A 21,303-nucleotide genomic window follows, 5' to 3' on the forward strand; every position below is an offset into this window, starting at 1 on the left:
GCACATGAAACTGCACATAGACCACCCTATACACTCTACTGCTAGACAATCACTCTTTATACGGCCATTTCGCCTGTTGTTGATATTCTCCTTCCAAATGCTGTTTTTTCTTTTGCGAGGCCTTTGAAATGCTCTTTACATGCCTTTGAAATGCTCTGTTGTCTACTAGCAGAGGTGAATACTTTATAAGACTGACATGATAGCTATCATATTGCCATTCAGTATGAAATTACAACCTGTAGGCACCGGCGTGGAATACGTGTAATTACAGTTTTACATGGCCGGGGGATTGTTATTGCAGTTCAGTAATGTGGTTAGAAAGATCATGCATCAATATTAAGCAAGTGTGAAGGAGAACGTGTGAAGGAGATGTTTATGCAAATCATAAGTTCACGGATCATAAATCTATTAAGCAACATGTTATCTCCAGAGCATGTGAAGGAGATCGCAGTTTTACAACTGAAATGCATGATGTGTGACTATCAAGCTATTATGCATGTGTTGTATGCTGCCTGTAGAATTTGTGCTCTCACCTGAGTATCTTGGTTGCACTTGCATCTAATATAACGATCTGCGTCAACAGTGGCACTTGTTAGCACATACTCCCTCCATCCCAAAATAAGTGTCTTTGATTTAGTTATTTTGGGCAGGAGGGAGTAGATCTGAACCTGCATATTGTTTGCTCCTGCACTCCTCAACTTGCAAAATTACTTTCCTCCACACAGATATTTTTTCGTCTCTTCCATTAGATGGACTGTATGTAGCAATTCTTACTGGAGTTATTATTGTCTGCTGGAACCTGGAGTGAAATCCATGAGAACATTCTGCTGTCAGTACTGAACCTCAATTGGGATACTGTAACATCTCCTTGCATTACTTCTCTTGTCTATATGTACTATGATCTTGTCTGGTGCACGGCCGTCTGCTACCGGCGTCCCCCACCGGGCCTATCTGCTATGATGTCCTATTTATTTAGGCATTCTCGAGTTTGGCGGAAGACATACTTTTTTGGTCATCTTGCTGCTGTTCATATTTGCTTGGTATTGGCTTTTCCCCCTTGCTTTGCTCTGCTGTCTATCGTGTTCAGATTGTTTTCCTGTTCTTTTTATCCTCTTGTGTTAGGTCTTAGGGTGCCGAGGGTTTAATGTCGGAGAGGTTCCAGATGTGTCTACAGGCTATCCATATCGATAATCTGTATATGCAATTTGCAAGTGATGTAAGACGTATGCTGCATACAAGTTTTCTCCTGTAACTATGCAGTTTCATGTCAAGGCCAACATCTCATTCTCAAGAGAGCACATATTTCCCAGATGCACGCAGACTTGTATATGATCTGGAATATGCTGAATTTGCTCCTGTTGCTTGCATACATATGAAATGTGATCCTGTTGTTTGCATATATATGATCTCTTTTGACGACGTGATCTGCTAGATGTGAACTTTGGAACACCACACCAGTCCACCATTCAGTGCAGATATTGAAACAGCACACCGTTAACCTGATACCACTGCTGGTTAGATGACAAGTAGATATGTAGAAAGTAAAGCTCCAAGTTGTCAGTTTTTTATGTAGTGTTATTCCACAGGGAAATAACTTGGTCATTGCTGGTTTCACTGCACATATCTGAGTTGACAATCACAACCAGCACAGGCGGTTGACTTATCGATGTTGCTTTTTGTTGCTGAATTGCTCATGTTCCTTGTTGTTAATGTATCTAGAATCCTTCACTTCACTATCTCACGCTTTCATAGTCCTTCATAATTGATATGATTTGTGTGCTAAGCAATGCATGGCAATTATTTGCTTCACTTCTTGGTTAGTGGATAACTCCGCCTATGTCTTCTAGGCATAGCCGGTCCCAAGCCCGGGTAAAGGAGGAGGGTTGTGATAGGCTTGGCGAGCCAACATAAAAACTAGCCAGTCCCATAGGTATGAAACCCATTTGAGCGAGAGTAGTACTAGGATGGGTGACCTCCTGGGAAGTCCTCGTGAAAGGGTTTCATATCTAAGGGTTGTGATAGGTTTGGCGAGCCAACGTAAAAACTATCCAGTCTTTTGGGTATGAAACTCATTTGGGCGAGAGTAGTACTAGGATGGGTGACCTCCTGAGAAGTCCTCGTGAAAGGGTTTCATATCTAGCCTACCCCAACTTGTTTGGGATAAAAGGCTTCGTAAAGTAAAGTAAAGTGCTTGGTTAGTGGATGCTCTGTTTCCTGTGAGGCTGAGATGTGCACATAAAACTACACATAGACCACTATATTCTACGGACAATCTCTCTTTATAGGGCCACTTCGCCTATTGTTGATATTGTCCTTCCAAATGCATTTTGTTGCGAGGGCCTTTGAGGTGCTGTATACATGCATCATTTACCCCCCCCCCCCCCCCCCCCCCCCTATATTGTCATTCAGTATGAAATCACAACCTGTAGGTACTGGCTTGGAATATGTGTAATTTCAATTTACCGGATAGGGGAAACATTATTGCAATTCAGTAATGTGGTTAGAAAGATCATGCATCAATATTTAGCAAGTGTGAAGGAGATGTTTCATGCAGGTCATAAGATCAAATGTCATAAATCTATTAAGCAACATATGTTTATCTCCAGAACATGTGAAGTACATTACAAGCTATCCCTAGCTGGGCGGCTGGGATACCCACAACCACTCAGGGCATGGGAAATGTTATTGCAGTTAAATAACGTGGTTAGAAAGATCATGCGTCAATATTTTTAAAGAATCAAGAAAGTGTTAATGCAGTTAACTAAGGTGATTACGAACCGCACGAGACACTTGGTAATTAAAAACATTGTGATCGTCACCATAAGGATGATTATATCTTCCATGCCTGAATAGCTCTGCCCTAAATAGCTAAAGGTAAAACTACAACCATGCCCAGCCAGCCATGAGATGAAGTCAATTGACAACCGTAGCACAAGGACAAATATTTCAGGAGAATTACAACTTACATTTTGCAAACCAAAATTGAGTTGTTAAAAATTATGTGGTCTAATAACCTGAACTTGTCAACCTACCATGCATTTGAATTTCTCATGAAATGCACATGAATAATCCCAATAATATACTCCCTCCGTCTGGAATGTTCTAGATACATCCATTTCTGTCAATTTCTGCGACAAGTATGAGACCAGGGGAGTAGGTACTAGAACTACTTATTTCTAGCTTGTGCTAACATATTAAATAGTTCCCCACAAGAAACATCTACTCCCTCTGATCCAAAATAAGTGTCGTTGTTTTGAAATAACCTTAGTTCAATATTGCAACACTTATTTTTGGATTGAAGGGAGTATTAAATAGCATGTTTGGTGTTTATCTATAGAGCATGTGTTTCTTTTTTTGTGAACTATCTCTAGAGCATGTGAAGGAAATGTTTGTGTAAGATCATGGGTTATCTCCTAGGCCCAATTTGTCGACCTAGCTGCATGTGGCCTGTTTTCCTCTGTTCACAGGAGCTATGTCGTGCCTACTGCAAGACGGAAGCTTATCTCGCCTCTGGCGTGAGCGCAGGCTGGCCCATAACATGTGTTCCCATAGCTTCTGGGAGCTGTTTTGGGAATCAGTTCGGACCAGTTTTATAAGCTTCCACATGGCTTTTTTTTTCTTTTTGTTTTTCTGTATCAGTTTTGTCAGGTTCTTTTTACATTTTTTTCTTTGTTTTTTTGCTCGCCTTTTTTTTTTCTGATTTTTATTTTCCAAATAGATGCAGACTTGTTTCAAGACATTGAACAATTTTCGTATACATATTATTTTTTAAAACTACACGTTGAATATTTTTTCAAAATGCACATTGAACACTATTCAAATACATGGTGAACATTTTTTACACACATTCCACATTTTTCATAAATGCTTTCAACATTATTTTAAAACGTTCAAACATTTGTTAAGAGTTACTCCCTCTGTCCCATAATATAAGAACGTTTTTAACACTAGTGTGGTGTTAAAGACGTTCTTATATTATGGGACGGAGGGAGTAAATCATATTTTTAAATGTCACGAATATTTTATAAATGGTAAGAGATATTATTTTTAAAGTACGTGAATTTTTTAATATTGCATAAACATTTTTGGAATTGTGTAAAGATTTTTTTTGTTATGAACAATTTTTAAGGTTTCATGATTCTTAAACAAATGTACAGTTTTGAAAATGTTACACACATTTTTTTTTAAATGTACAAACATTTTCAATGACCGTGAGAAAAAGAATGTTAACACACCCATACTATTTTTATAATACACGGTAAACTTTTTTAGAGCATTTCCCATATACATATCTATATTTTAAATATAAGTAAGAATATAAGAACGCAAAAAACCTCACGCTTAAATAAAAAAGTCAAATCAATCACTAAGAAAAACAGAATAAAAGTCGATCTGTACACTTTAAGACTGCAACAACCATATACAGATAACTGATATCCTTGATGAATGTCCTTTTTTGTTGTTCGCAATGATAGATGTATTTTTTGGATTGAAGTCACTAGTTCCTTCTTGGATATCACTCCATTAATGCGAAGATCACATTAAATTTATATACCAACAAAAGGCATCCTAGCCCATAAATGAAACGAATCCATATTCAGGAATGCGAAGATAACATTAAATTTATAGACCAACAAAAGGCATTCTAGCCCATAGATGAAACAAATCCATATTCAGGAATGCGAAGATCACATTAAATTTACAGACCAACAAAAGGCATTCTAGCCCATAAATGAAACGAATCCATGTTGAGGATACTAACAAAATCCTTTAGAACAATTTGTCCCATTTAATGGAGTGGCATCCAAGCAGAAAATCTATACAAGAACATCCAATATAAAAGGGTGTCAATCCATCCAGGAATAAGAAGCACAAAAATAAGCAACCATGTTCAAATTACTTTCAACACTTGTTCTCCCAGTTTTCTTCCTGAGCTTTGCCATCGCATGGGCGAATCCGAGCAACACGACGGGCCTAAGCTTCCAAATAGTCGCCCTTAGTCGGGCGGCCCCTGACGGGCATGCCAGCAATGGCTCGGCCTACACCACCGAGGACGTGCGTCTGCCGATTTCAACATCGGCCCGGTATACTTACGGCGTGTTCGTGTTGCTCGGCACCGGGGAAGGCACCAGGCTGAAGGTCCTCGGCCTCGACACCGAAATCAGCACATCGTGGGTGATGTGCGAGCCGTGCCACCCGTCGCCGCCGCAGGTCGGCAACCTCTTCTCACCAAGCGCGTCGCCCACATTCCATGGCGTCCACAACAACGATCCGGTTTGCATCACACCCTACCGGAAGACGGCTCACGGCTGCTCCTTCCACTTCTCTTCGATCACCGGGTACCTCTCGCGCGACACCTTCCACCTCCGCACCGGCCGAGCGGGCGCGGTCAGGGAGTCTATTCCTCGTGTTGTGTTCGGTTGCGCACACTCGTCGACCGGGTTCCACAATGACAACACCCTTGGCGGGGTGCTGTCCTTGAGCCACCTGCCGCTCTCGCTCCTGACACAACTTGGTGGGCACGCCGGCGGGAGGTTCTCCTACTGCCTCCCCATGCCCACCGTGCACAATCCCCATGCCCAACATGGCGTTTCACTTTGAGGGCGGGGCCGAGCTGTGGTTCATATCGGATCGGCTGTTTGAGGTGCACGGCATGAATGCACGGTTCATGGTCGCGGGCCGTGGGTACCGCCGGACGGTGATTGGCGCGGCGCAGCAGGTGAATACGCGGTTCACGTTCGACGTCCCCCGCGGGAAGCTGTCCTTCGTGTCGGAGGTGTGCGACTGAGATGCATGTGGCAGCGCAGCCTAGCTTTGTTCTTGTTGTATTTCAGAAAATAATTGCCAATTTGCATTCCTATATCATATTGCCGAATGAGTAGTGTTATTTCCAACTTGAAGTACGTTCGTATGGACGTTTTGTTAAATTTAAAAGATATGCAAGAATATGCAGCTATGTAGCGGAAATCCAACTCGGTGTCGAGGCTCATCTGCTCCCACTCAGAAAAAATATCAAAATAAATACTAGAAAAATTCAAAAAATCCAATTTTTTTTGTGGGTGGTAGATAATTTGATGCGTGAGGTCCGCTCTAAATTTCAACTCATTCGGACATCTGAGCAACTCTCGGCAAAAAAGACAAATCAGGTCAGAACAGTGCATGAACAGTAAACATTTTTACCGACCCCGATTTTGTCTTTTTTGCCGAGAGCTGCTCAGATGTTCAAATGCGTTGAAATTTGGAGCGGACCTCACGCATCAAATTATCTACCACCCAAAAAAATTAGAATATTTTGGTTTTTTCTAGTATTTGTTTTGATTTTTTTTCTGAGAGGAGGTGCAGATGAGCCCGAGAGCAGAAACTCCGCGTCCGCTATGTAGGCACTATTGTGGAATGTCTCCCTGAGGTCACGGTTCGCTACCTGCGCAGTACTGCCATATAATGCTCTCGATGCCTTGATCATTAATTATTAGTTGATCCATGCAAAAACAAAAGAAGCTATTATTGATCTTTTTTTTTGCGGGAGCTATTATTGATCATGATCGACAAGTTTAACTATATACTAAATTTTGTGTGAGGGTTGGCCTAGTCGAGTCGCTGGGTTGTGCAAATCTTTACCTGCTTGCCCCGAGCACTATACTTGTCGTGCAGGAAAAGTAGTGGCTGCACCCTGCACCCAACTTGGGTGCACCCACACAACAAACAGTAAATTTGAAAAAAATAAAAAAATAAAAATTGAAACAGCGGTGATTATGAGCAAATGTTTTAGGAGCTGGCAAAGTTTGGTCACCAAAAACGTCAAAGTTTGCTCTGCACCGAAGTTACTGTTCACATGTTTTCAGCACAATTTTTTTTTTACAAAGCTCCCCTGATCCCATTTCCCCACCAAATTTTGCAAGCACCTAAAACATTTGGTCATAATCACATACAGAAAGTTTCAGATTTTTTGTAAATGTTTTGCTAAGTTTTGATCATGGGTGCACCGGGGGTGCAATGTCCCTAGGTGCACAAAAACCAAACTCTGTCGTCCTTAAATACACCGCTGATCTCGCTGTTCACAGTACACAAGTAATCAGTCCAGCTTCAATCAATGGCCGCTCTAAAACAGCAATAGCTACAAATACAATTCTCAATAAAAAAGGGCAAGGTTTAATATGTGCTTATGTAGGTATTGTCAAAGGATTATGTGTCGCGTGTGAAAAAGACAAAATCCGGTGCTAAAAAATGCTTTTCACAAGACATCCTTTTGTCTTTTTACACAAGCCATAAAAGATGCAGGTCTTCTCTGAAACTTGACTAGCACACATATAATGTCGAGATGTATACGCCAATTTTTTGTTAGGAATTTTTTCACACTTTAAAATATATTTTTTCGCGTGCAGGAGTGCGCGCTCCCGGGAGCATCAACGGATTTCCGGTGGGTTCAGCTACTACATTACAATATCACTCCTTATACAGGACTAGCCTGCTTGAGTAATTTATGTACCACGAACGATGTACTTTAATAATTTATGATGATCTCTCCAAGGAGGCACAACCTTATCGGCAAATGTCCCTTTTATTAAGAAGACCTCCCGGTCGTGAGGCTTATCCAGAGAATGTTTTTTTATTTGCATTCACATCTTTTAAAAGGAACCGCTAAATTAAATTCTCTCTTAGACGAAGGAAGTATGACCGCTTTACTAATAGTTGAGACTCAATCTGCAAACATATCTGTCTATATTCCTACTAATGTAATCTATAGATGAACAAATATTCTTATCTGCGGATCTATTCATCGCTGGAATTCGACCCGCTATTAATGTGGGTATTTTTGTTTCAACTATAGGATCCACGGCTCAGATTAAAGCCATGACACAAGCAGCTGACAAATCTTAATTGGAACTAGCTCAATTCGTAGAGTTACAAGCCTTTGCACAATTCGCCTCTGCTCTTGATAAAACAAGATAGAATCAATTGGCAGGGGCTCGATGATTAAGGGAATTGCTTAAATAGTCTTGGGCAAATCCTCTCTCGGTGGAAGAGAAAATAGCTACTATTTATACCGGAACAAGAGGATATCTCGATTCGTTAGAAATTGTACAGATAAATAAATTTATGGATGAGTTTCGTAAACACCTAAAAGATATTAAAACTCAATTTCAGAAAATTATATCTTCTAGCAAGACATTCACATAGCAAACAAAAACCCTTTTGAAGGGGCGTTAAGCTGAGGAACAAGGCCCACGTGCTTGCATGATCCAATATCTTATCACATTTGGGTGTGTAGGTATATGCTGCCCGTACGTTGGGTGGTTCAATTCGGTCACGGAAAAAATATTGGGTGGTCGAATTGCTTATTAGAATATTATATGACCCTTTCAAGGTTTTAAGCGAAGGATGCTCTCATCTTAAGCTTATAATAATATATTTTACAACTCTAACTGAATAGTAGCCCCCCATCCATATTCGTACCAAAACCAGCATGACTCATATATTCAGTACAAATGAGGCCCAAATTTGCACATTCATACGTACTTTGTCCCGTGAAATGTGCCAAGGTGTCCACAATGATGCCACTTATTAGTTGGCATAATTTACTTAGTTTTTATTTTTGCTCCACTCTCCTATGGATGTATTTTCCAAGTAATCAAGAGCTTATAAAGCGGTCCAGTCCTGATTCGGGGGAATTGATAGTTAAGAACTAATAGTTCGACCACCATCGATGCAAATGACTTGGCCGGTGATAAAAGAAGCTGCCGGCATGCATAGGAATGACACTGCTGTGGCGATCTCCACCGGCTTGCCGCTCCGTCCCAGCGGGGTCTTCAAGTGCTCTTTCTTCATAAACTCGGTATCAATCTATGAATCGACAATAACCAATTGTTATCCACATTTAATTTTAAAAGGATGTAAAAATTGCTAGCAGTTTGAAAAAAAGGCTTCTAATTTCTTGGTTGGAGAGACTACAGAACAAGCTATGCTATACAGTTTTTTTGTCTGTGAATTAGCGATTTGCAATATAAATCTGACAAGCTCTTAATCTTGTATCATAGTGAAAACAGCGCTAGCACTTGTTTCGGTCTATTAAGAGATGGCTATTTTGGTGCAAATAATACATCGTTTGAAATATTTTAATTTTTCCCTCCCAATATAAAGCGACTTATTATCTCATAAAATATCTATGAAATATGGTTTAAATTTCATTTATTGTTGTTTAAACAAGGAAAATGCATGCTAGGGGCTACTTACATCTTTAATCATATCGGTTGTGATAAAACCTGGGGCGATGGCATTCACACGAATCTTGTCGGGGCCCCACTCAGTGGCCAAACTCCTCGTAAGCTGGTGTATTGCACCTAAATAATAAAGGAGAAATACAACCATCCAAAAAGAAGATTCGACTTAATTTTAGGTACCAAGTAATATTTTAAAATTCATAAAACGATGGACGCACTTTGTTCGGATGATTGTATGAAAACAAATGTCATTATTGTATATTTGGCAATTCAGTACACATGTAGATACCTTTGGTGGTAGCATAAATTGTGTAGCCTGCAAAGCCGATTGAGCCTCCAATAGAGGACATGTTGATGATGGTGCCTCCTCCGGCAATAGAAGCGTGTAGGAGAAGAGGGTGTGCGAGTTGGCTGAGATGGAAGGTTGACTCCAAGTTGGTGGTCATCAGATTCGAGTATTCCTCCGCTGTACATCCAACAGTCGGCTTGTAGAACAATTGTGCCGCATTGTTAACCTATATTAATTGGATGAAGGGAGATTTTACTAACTCATCATAATGTCGCGTCGAGGCGTCAAATATAGAACTTACTCCCTCCGTCTCATAACATAAGATCGTTTTGCAAACTACATGGCATGTTTAACTTCCATATATAGAACGTAACTTACTAGTATGTCGAGCTTGGAGTCGAAGGTTTGTCGGACCGTTTCCATAAGCCTCTCCCTGTCGGCACCTATGGACACATCACAGACAGAGACGGTGACCTGGAGGTTCTTCTCCTCCCATCGCCGGCGGCACTCCTCCAGCTCCTCCGTGTTCCGGGAGCAGGTGTGCACCCTCGCCCCAAACCTAGCAAGCTCCTCCACGATGGCATGTCTATTCGAGGATAACGTAAGATGAGGGCCGGAGTAACATGTAAAGAAGACTACTAATTGTTGCGGTCAAAAAAAAAGAAGACTACTAATTGCATTTGTAGAATGAATAGCAGAAGAAAGGCATGCGTGCATGTGTGAACATATGATATACCCTATCCCTTTGCTGCCGCCGGTGACGAGCGCGGTGGCGCCGGCCAGGCTCCACATCTCCTCCCTGCTCCCGCAGTCAGCAGCCATCTCGTCCGGCCCTTAGCTCTGTCGCTCGCTCAAATGAGAGAATCGTCTGTTGGTTGTTGCCACGGACAGCTAGGTAGATCCATTTTATAGCTAGGACAGGAACCCATTAAGCTGTCACGCAAAAGAATTCAACAAATTAAGCTGTCAACATCTCCGACGATGAATGTATTTCACCGCTTGTGGCCAAAGATACGGCCGGCCGCCGTTATTGTGACATGCCGCTACGCCAACATAATTTGCAGGTGATAACATTGTATATATGCCGAATGACGAACCAGCTTTGCAGGCGATACCATTAACTATATATACGGCCAGCGACGAACCAACAGTGAAAGATGGAGACCATTATCATAATGACTTGGTCGGTTTGGAATTTTCAAGGGCATCAAGCCTAACCTATTCTTAGGGCCAGCAACGACCGAGAATTATACACAGGCTTCTGTGGTGTGTGCTCTTAAATAATCTCATGCTCCACGTGCTCCATGTTGTCATGGGCAATGTTTCCGAGCTTTATTGAGGTCCCAAAGGAGCTCATGACATCATCGCTCTCGATCGTGATCAACAATTGGAATTCCCCCCTCATTGGGCCATGGAAGGGTGTGTGGTCGCCTATTCCAATGACTGTGCCTTTCATCTACATCGTCGACACTGCTTTTCTTGAAGGCAAAGCTTTAAGTGATCACTCTTGCAAAAGAAAAGCTCTATTCCAAAAAAAAGAAGGGAGAAGCTCTATTCATCTATCCGGACGTTCGGGCGCACCAAGTGTTAGGTTGATGTCCCCTCCATCGTGCATGCAATTTTACTTTTTACCTTGGGTGACCATGACGGCGTATAATTTCCATGAACTTAGGGTGAAACAAAAAGGAAAAGGTGAACATGCACTAGTAGAAAAAGGGCCATTTGTCCCGGTTCATAAGGCCCATCTGTCCCGGTTGGGGAACCGGGACTAAAAGGTCGTTACTAATGCCCTAGGCCTTTAGTCCCGGTTCTTATACCAACCGGGACAGATGTGCCTCCACGTGGCCGCTCCGGCGAGCCCAGGCAGGAGGGCCTTTGGTCCCGGTTGGTAGCACCAACCGGGACCAATAAGCTTCCACGCGTCAGCATTTCAGGGGCTGTTTTTTTTTGAAAGGAGATGGTTTTGGGTTTTGGGGGTTAATTAGGTTCTTATAGGTAGCTAATAGAGCGATGTGCCCTCTCTTATCTCCGTGCTACTGCTACTGCTATGCCTAAACATGACTTAGATTGAAGTGAGGCAACATGTGGTGCATGTCGAAAATAATACTAATCCTAACTTGATCAAGTTTGGATTGTACTACTTTCGACATGCACCACATGCATGTTGCCTTCACTTCAATCCAATCCATGTTCATTTCACCCACAGATATATAATAACTCTTCATGCTTGCATCATGCATCATCATAATAACAAGTCCTACTAATCATCATCATACAACTTCTACTCGTTATTAATAACAAATCATACGATCATCATCCTGATAGTCATCGAACCAACCCTACTTAATTGTTCTTAGCACATGATCATCAGTATTATGCAGGACCTAAATACCCTATTTAAGGTAAAATAGCATAAAACAATATAGACCCCGACTCTCCATTATGGAGAATGGAGATCATCCTGTCTCCAATTCTTGCGCGGCGATTCCTTTTGCTTCCAAGAACCTCCTTACGACTGTCCATACATTTTTTCCATTCTCTGATTAGCATGTCTCCACTTCTTTTAGAAATCCGGTATGGACAGTTGAGATTCGTAGGATGACCTGGATATATGTTCAAAACACGAAGGCTGCCATTCTGATACATCAAATGAGGCACACAATCATCTGGGATTCTCTGTTGAAAAACATAGTAATAACTTCATAGTTAGCAATGATGTACTTGTTTTAGAAGTATGCAAAAGATGCACGGATGTCGTAATAGTAAAAAATCTTACCAGGGTATCTCCATGGTAATTACCGTAGTTCAACACGTGCACTAGTGGCACGTATTGACCATAATGTTGAGGAGTTTGATTGTAGATATTGTAATTCTCAAGATCAGTACAAAATCCGACCAGATGAATTTTCTCCTGATAAGTTAACTCGGAGCCATCGGTGTAGTGGGTTTTGTCTACCATGTTCCGCACATTGTTTGAACAATCAAAATAAGCTGTCATTGGAAATAAGCTGTCAACTATTTTGAAATAAACAATATAAATTAGTTAATAATTAACTATGTTTGAGAAACTCACATAGCGGTAGAACTGAAGGCGTATCAACAAGGACCCAAATGTCCATATTGTCTTGGTCGATGTCAGGATCACCAAGATCCATGGTGACAAGCATACCCTCATCAAAATCATACATCTTGCAAAATGCTTCCCAATTTTTGCAACCAAAATGGGTTACGCTCTCAGCATTATACAGATTTACTTCAAAATCCACATCATGATGGGTCCTTAGGTGAATTTTCTTCGTTTCAAAATTTTCATGGTCTTCAAAATCCATCCTCTCCAAGACATAGTGTCTTGCATGGCATGGGATAAGCTATACTCGAATTGTAAAAGATGAAAATTACACGTTGAAATAGTTGAAGTCATGCTTAATTACGAAAAAACACTTGTCGCCGTTGCGTACCGTTTCAACATCGAAGGTCTCCTCGAGCTTAATGCTGAAGCGCCGATCATCGTCCAGGTGAGGCCTGTCGCACAAACCTCGATCGTCGTGGCACCAGCCGCACTCCCCCGAGAGACTTTCATCGTCCGATGACGACATTTCCTACATTCATAATTCAAAGATTAAACTTGTACAATTAAATATATGTACTACAAAAAATAAATTAGATCATTATTATTCATCACGGGTTGACTATCGGTCTGTCGAGTCTTTTCTTGAAAACTCTCAGCTCACGTGGTGTATACATTCGACCGTTGGTGATGGTCGCTCCTCCATTCGTCCCCGAGTGCATTACACCAAAATGTCTAGCACACGGGAACGAAGGAGAAGCGACCCCCACGACAACAGTCGGGATTCTTCGTCCTCTCATATATATATGGCGGAACTCTCCCTCACTGATTCCTCTCTGACATTTGTGACCGTCGGTGATGGTAGCTCCTCCTTTCGTTCCAGAGTGCATTACACCAAATTGTCTAGCACACAGGAACAAAGGAGAAGCTACCCCACGACAACAGTCGGGATTCTTCGTCCTCTCATATATGGTGGAGACTCGACAGACTTAAAGTCAACCCGAAATATCGTTTAATTATCTTTCTAAAAAAGGATTTGGCTGGTCTCACCTCGAGGTCGGAGGGGGTCGGTAACGGGGACGACGGCGGGGTATGAATGGAGGGGGCTCCTAGAGTTCTGTGACAACAAAAACCCTATAAGCTATCAACTAATCATATGCATACACCTTGCATAGTGCTCTCCAATTTAGCATTCCCCAAAGTAAGGGGAGGTAAAGTTTCCAATTTGAGCATTCAAATAAGCAAAACCAAAATCGTAAAGTAAAGGGTAGTATTCAAATTAGCATGCATTCAATTATAAGCAAAACTACTAATCATCTCTCGTCCGCTACATCGTCGAATATATCAACTAAATAACACCCTCGTAATACTATCATACATATATATAGCATCGCTAGTACAGTTAGAACCGTAGCGCCGACGGGTATCGGCGCGGGGCGGTGGACACGCCAAAGGCGAAGGAACCTCACAGGATCATAGCTCCAGTGAGGATCCCTGAAGAACCTGCCAGGTATTGTTCGAACCTGCCTCCACACAACCATGTAGCGACGGACGCTGCTCGTCCTCCTCGCTGACACAGTGACGTACCACCTCCGCGGTGTCCGGAACGCCTAGGCACCGTCACTGGCCCACGCGACCGCCACAAACAAGGATCGGGTCAACGACGGGCTGGCTCCTCACCAAACCTACGCCCCTCGGAAGGTAGCACTGTTGGGGATCGTTGCAGAAATTAAAAATTTCTACGCATCACCAAGATCATCTATGGAGTTTACTAGCAATGAGAGGGGAGGAGTGCATTACATACCCTTGTAGATCGCGAGCGGAAGCATTCAAGAGAACGGGGTTGATGGAGTCGTACTCGTCGTGATCCAAATCACCGATGATCCAAGCGCCGAACGGATGGCACCTCCGCGTTCATCACACGTACGGAGCGGTGACGTCTCCCACGCCTTGATCCAGCAAGGAGGAGGGAGAGGTTGAGGAAGAAGGATCCAACAGCAGCACGACGGCGTGGTGGTGGTGGAGTGACAGTTCTCCGGCAGGGCTTCGCCAAGCACATGCGGAGGAGGAGAGGTGTTGGGGAGGGGAGGGGCTGCGCCTTGGATGTGGTGCTGCAGCCCTCCCCTCACCCCTCTATTTATAGGGAGAAGGGGGAAGGGGGCCAGCCCATCTAGATGAGATCTAGAGGGGGGGGGGGAAGGGCGGCGGCCAAGGGGGAGGGAGCTTGCCCCCCAAGCAAGGGGGGGCGCCCCCCCCTTTAGGGTTCCCCCCAAACCCTAGGCGCATGGGCCCTAGGGGGGTTGGCGCCCAGCCCACTAAGGGCTGGTTCCCTTCCACCTACAGCCCATAAGGCCCTCCGGGGCAGGTGGACCCTCCCGGTGGACCCCCGGAACCCCTCCGGTGGTCCCGGTACAATACCGGTATACCCCCGAATATTTCCGGTGACCGTATGGTGACTTCCCATATATAAATCTTTACCTCCGGACCATTCCGGAACTCCTCGTGACGTCCGGGATCTCATTCGGGACTCCGAACAACATTCAGTAATCACATACAAACCTTCCTTATAACCCTAGCGTCATCGAACCTTAAGTGTGTAGACCCTACGGGTTCGGGAATCATGCAGACATGACCGAGACACCTCTCTAGCCAATAACCAACAGCGGGATCTGGATACCCATGTTGGCTCCCACATGTTCCACGATGATCTCATCGGATGAACCACGATGTCGAGGATTCAAGCAATCCCGTATACAATTCCCTTTGTCAATCGGTACTTTACTTGCCCAAGATTCGATCGTCGGTATCCCAATACCTCGTTCAATCTCGTTACCGGCAAGTCACTTTACTCGTTCCGTAATGCATGATCCCGTGACTAACTACTTAGTCACATTGAGCTCATTATGATGATGCAATACCGAGTGGGCCCAGAGATACCTCTCCGTCATACGGAGTGACAAATCCCAGTCTCGATCCGAGCCAACCCAACAGACACTTTCGGAGATACCTGTAGTGCACCTTTATAGCCACCCAGTTACGTTGTGACGTTTGGTACACCCAAAGCATTCCTACGGTATCCGGGAGTTGCACGATCTCATGGTCTAAGGAAATGATACTTGACATTAGAAAAGCTTTAGCAAACGAGCTACACGATCTAGTGCTATGCTTAGGATTGGGTCTTGTCCATCACATCATTCTCCTAATGATGTGATCCCGTTATCAATGACATCCAATGTCCATGGTCAGGAAACCGTAACCATCTATTGATCAACGAGCTAGTCAACTAGAGGATCACTAGGGACACGTTATGGTCTATGTATTCACACATGTATTACGATTTCCGGATAACACAATTAAAGCATGAACAATAGACAATTATCATGAACAAGGAAATATAATAATAACCATTTTATTATTGCCGCTAGGGCATATTTCCAACAGTCTCCCACTTGCACTAGAGTCAATAATCTAGTTACATTGTGATGAATCGTACACCCATAGAGTTCTGGTGTTGATCATGTTTTGCTCGTGGAAGAGGTTTAGTCAACGGATCTGCGACATTCAAATCCGTATGCACTTTACAAATATCTATGTCTCCATTTTGAACATTTTCACGAATGGAGTTGAAGCGACGCTTGATGTGCCTGGTCTTCTTGTGAAACCTGGGCTCCTTGGCAAGGGCAATAGCTCCTGTGTTGTCACAGAAGAGAGTCATCGGCCCCGATGGATTGGGAATAACTCCTAGGTCGGCAAGGAACTCCTTCATCCAGATTGCTTCATGTGCTGCCTCCGAGGCTGCCATGTACTCTGCTTCACATGTAGATCCCGCCACGACGCTTTGCTTGCAACTGCACCAGCTGACTGCCCCACCATTCAAAATGTACACGTATCCGGTTTGTGACTTAGAGTCATCCAGATCTGTGTCGAAGCTAGCATCGACGTAACCCTTTACGACGAGCTCTTCGTCACCTCCATAAACGAGAAACATATCCTTAGTCCTTTTCAGGTACTTCAGGATGTTCTTGACCGCTGTCCAGTGTTCCATGCCGGGATTACTTTGGTACCTTCCTACCAAACTTACGGCAAGGTTTACATCAGGTCTGGTACAAAGCATGGCATACATAATAGACCCTATGGCCGAGGCATAGGGGACGACACTCATCTTTTCTCTATCTTCTGCCGTGGTTGGGCATTGAGCCGTGCTCAATCTCACACCTTGCAATACAGGCAAGAACCCCTTCTTGGACCGATCCATATTGAACTTCTTCAATATCTTGTCAAGGTATGTGCTTTGTGAAAGACCTATGAGGCATCTCGATCTATCTCTATAGATCTTGATGCCTAATATGTAAGCAGCTTCTCCAAGGTCCTTCATTGAAAAACACTTATTCAAGTAGGCCTTTATACTTTCCAAGAATTCTATATCATTTTCCATCAATAGTATGTCATCCACATATAATACGAGAAATGCTACAGAGCTCCCACTCACTTTCTTGTAAACACAGGCTTCTCCATAAGTCTGTGTAAACCCAAACGCTTTGATCATCTCATCAAAGCGAATGTTCCAACTCCGAGATGCCTGCACTAGCCCATAGATTGAGCGCTGGAGCTTGCATACTTTGTCAGCATTCTTAGGATCGACAAAACCTTCCGGCTGCATCATATACAATTCTTCCTTAAGGAAGCCGTTAAGGAATGCCGTTTTGATGTCCATTTGCCATATTTCATAATCGTAGAATGCGGCAATTGCTAACATGATTCGGACGGACTTCAGCTTCGCTACGGGTGAGAAGGTCTCATCGTAGTCAACTCCTTGAACTTGTCGATAACCCTTAGCGACAAGTCGAGCTTTATAGATGGTAACATTTCCATCCGCGTCCGTCTTCTTCTTAAAGATCCATTTATTTTCTATCGCTCACCGATCATCGGGCAAGTCTGTCAAAGTCCATACTTTGTTTTCATACATGGATCCTATCTCGGATTGCATGGCTTCAAGCCATTTGTTGGAATCTGGACCCGCCATTGCTTCTTCATAGTTCGAAGGTTCACTGTTGTCCAACAACATGATTTCCAGGACAGGGTTGCCGTACCACTCTGGTGCGGAACGTGTCCTTGTGGACCTACGAAGTTCAGTGGTAACTTGATGATGATCATCATCATTAACTTCCTCTCTAGTCGGTGCAGGCACCACAGAAACATTTTCTTGTGCTGCGCTACTTTCTGGTTCGAGAGGGGTCATCTCATCAAGTTCCACTTTCCTCCCACTTACTTCTTTCGAGAGAAACTCTTTCTCCAGAAAGGACCCGTTCTTGGCAACGAAGATCTTGCCTTCGGATCTGAGGTAGAAGGTATACCCAATGGTTTCCTTAGGGTATCCTATGAAGACGCATTTTTCTGACTTGGGTTCGAGCTTTTCAGGTTGAAGTTTCTTGACATAAGCATCGCATCCCCAAACTTTAAGAAACGACAGCTTAGGTTTCTTTCCAAACCATAATTCATACGGTGTCGTCTCAACGGATTTTGACGGAGCCCTATTTAAAGTGAATGCGGCAGTCTCTAAAGCATAACCCCAGAATGATAGCGGTAGATCGGTAAGAGACATCATAGATCGCACCATATCCAATAGAGTGCGATTACGACGTTCGGACACACCATTACGCTAAGGTGTTCTAGGCGGCGTGAGTTGTGAAACAATTCCACATTTCCTTAAGTGTGTGCCAAATTCGTGACTCAAATATTCCCCTCCACGATCTGATCGTAAGAACTTTATTTTCCTGTCACGTTGATTCTCAACCTCACTCTGAAATTCCTTGAACTTTTCAAAGGTCTCAGACTTGTGTTTCATTATGTAGACATACCCATATCTACTCAAGTCATCAGTGAGGGTGAGAACATAACGATAGCCACCGCGAGCCTCAACGCTCATTGGACCGCACACATCAGTATGTATGATTTCCAATAAGTTGGTTGCTCGCTCCATTGTTCCGGAGAACGGAGTCTTTGTCATTTTGCCCATGAGGCATGGTTCGCACGTGTCAAATGATTCATAATCAAGAGACTGCAAAAGTCCATCTGCATGGAGTTTCTTCATGCGTTTGACACCAATGTGACCAAGGCGGCAGTGCCACAAGTATGTGGGACTATCATTATGAACCTTACATTTCTTGGCATTCACACTATGAATATGTGTAACATCACGTTCGAGATTCATTAAGAATAAACCATTGACCAGCGGGGCATGACCATAAAACATATCTCTCATATAAATAGAACAACCATTATTCTCGGATTTAAATGAGTAGCCACCTCGCATTAAACGAGATCCAGATACAATGTTCATGCTCAAAGCTGGCACTAAATAACAATTATTGAGGTTTAAAACTAATCCCGTAGGTAAATGTAGAGGTAGCGTGCCGACGGCGATCACATCGACCTTGGAACCATTCCCGACGCGCATCGTCACCTCGTCCTTTGCCAGTCTCCGCTTATTCCGCAGCTCCTGCTTTGAGTTACAAATATGAGCAACCGCACCGGTATCAAATACCCAGGAGCTACTACAAGCGCTGGTTAGGTACACATCAATAACATGTATATCACATATACCTTTGGTATTGCCGGCCTTCTTATCCGCTAAGTACTTGGGGCAGTTCCGCTTCCAGTGACCGTTTCCCTTGCAATAAAAGCACTCAGTCTCAGGCTTGGGTCCATTCTTTGTCTTCTTCCCGGCAGCTTGCTTACCGGGCGCGGCAACTCCCTTGCCGTCTTTCTTGAAGTTCTTCTTACCCTTGTCTTTCTTGAACTTAGTGGTCTTATTCACCATCAACACTTGATGTTCCTTTTTGATCTCCACCTCCGCTGATTTCAGCATTGAATATACCTCAGGAATGGTCTTTTCCATCCCCTGCATATTGAAGTTCATCACAAAGCTCTTGTAGCTAGGTGGGAGCGACTGAAGGATTCTGTCAACGACCGCGTCGTCCGGGAGATTAACTCCCAGCTGAGACAAGCAGTTGTGCAACCCAGACATTTTGAGTATGTGTTCGCTGACGGAACTATTCTCCTCCATCTTACAACTGTAGAACTTGTCGGAGACTTCATATCTCTCGACCCGGGCATGAGCTTGGAAAACCATTTTCAGCTCTTGGAACATCTCATATGCTACGTGCTGCTCAAAACGCTTTTGGAGCCCCGGTTCTAACCTGTAAAGCATGCCGCACTGAACCAGGGAGTAATCATCACTACGTGACTGCCAGGCGTTCAGAACGTCTTGAGTTGCTGGGAAAATAGGTGCATCACCTAGCGGTGCTTCAAGGACATATGCTTTCTTGGTAGCTATGAGGATAATCCTCAGGTTACGGACCCAGTCCGTGTAGTTGCTACCATCGTCTTTCAGCTTGGTTTTCTCTAGGAACGCGTTGAAGTTGAGGGCAACATTAGCGTGGGCCATTTGATCTACAAGACATATTGTAAAGATTTTAGACTAAGTTCATGATAATTAAGTTCATCTAATCAAATTATTAATGAACTCCCACTCATACAGACATCCCTCTAGTCATCTAAGTGATACATGATCCGAGTCAACTAGGCCGTGTCTGATCATCACGTGAGACGGACTAGTCATCATGGGTGAACATCTTCATGTTGATCGTATCTGCTATACGACTCATGCTCGACCTTTCGGTCTCTTGTGTTCCGAGGCCATGTCTGTACATGCTAGGCTCGTCAAGTCAACCTAAGTGTATTGCGTGTGTAAATCTGGCTTACACCCGTTGTATGCGAACGTTAGAACCTATCACACTCGATCATCACGTGGTGCTTCGAAACAACGAACCTTCGCAACAGTGCACAGTTAGGGGGAACACTTTCTTAAAATTTTAGCGAGGGATCATCTTATTTATGCTACCGTCGTTCTAAGCAAATAAGATATAAAACATGATAAACATCACATGCAATCAAATAGTGACATGATATGGCCAATATCATTTTGCTCCTTTTGATCTCCATCTTCGGGGCGCCATGTTCATCATCGTCACCGGCATGACACCATGATCTCCATCATCATGATCTCCATCATCGTGTCTTCATGAAGTTGTCTCGCCAACTATTACTTCTACTACTATGGCTAACGGTTAGCAATAAAGTAAAGTAATTACATGACGTTCCAGTTGACACGCAGGTCATAAATAAATTAAGACAACTCCTAGGGCTCCTGCCGGTTGTCATACTCATCGACATGCAAGTCGTGATTCCTATTACAAGAACATGATCAATCTCATACATCACATATATCATTCATCACATCCTTCTGGCCATATCACATCACATGACACTTGCTGCAAAAACAAGTTAGACGTCCTCTAATTGTTGTTGCAAACTTTTACGTGGCTGCTATAGGTTTCTAGCAAGAACGATTCTTACCTATGCCAAAACCACAACGTGATATGCCAATTTCTATTTACCCTTCATAAGGACCCTTTTCATCGAATCCGATCCGACTAAAGTGGGAGAGACAGACACCCGCTAGCCACCTTATGCAACTAGTGCATGTCAGTCGGTGGAACCTGTCTCACGTAAGCGTACGTGTAAGGTCGGTCCGGGCCGCTTCATCCCATGATGCCGCCGAATCAAGATAAGACTAGTAACGGCAAGTAAATTGACAAAATCGACGCCCACAACAACTTGTGTTCTACTCGTGCATAGAAACTACGCATAAACCTGGCTCTGATACC

General features: G+C 43.4%; 1 protein-coding gene and 1 pseudogene across 1 annotated transcript; one reads left to right on the forward strand and one right to left on the reverse strand.

The window, feature by feature from the left end:
• The first annotated feature begins 4,887 nt into the window (after positions 1-4,887).
• LOC123121223 (aspartyl protease 25-like) lies at positions 4,888-7,878 on the forward strand (annotated as a pseudogene).
• Positions 7,879-8,465: 587 nt separating this feature from the next.
• LOC123126218 (noroxomaritidine/norcraugsodine reductase-like) lies at positions 8,466-10,376 on the reverse strand. Its single transcript, XM_044546596.1, has 5 exons — positions 10,244-10,376; positions 9,886-10,093; positions 9,508-9,733; positions 9,232-9,338; positions 8,466-8,841 (listed from the first exon to the last, which is right to left on the reverse strand). The coding sequence occupies exons 1-5, from the start codon at positions 10,327-10,329 to the stop codon at positions 8,677-8,679; spliced, it is 792 nt and encodes a 263-aa protein (XP_044402531.1). The 5' UTR covers positions 10,330-10,376; the 3' UTR covers positions 8,466-8,676.
• Positions 10,377-21,303: the final 10,927 nt, after the last annotated feature.

This window comes from Triticum aestivum, chromosome 5D, assembly GCF_018294505.1.
Source record: "Triticum aestivum cultivar Chinese Spring chromosome 5D, IWGSC CS RefSeq v2.1, whole genome shotgun sequence".
Lineage (NCBI taxonomy): Eukaryota > Viridiplantae > Streptophyta > Magnoliopsida > Poales > Poaceae > Triticum > Triticum aestivum.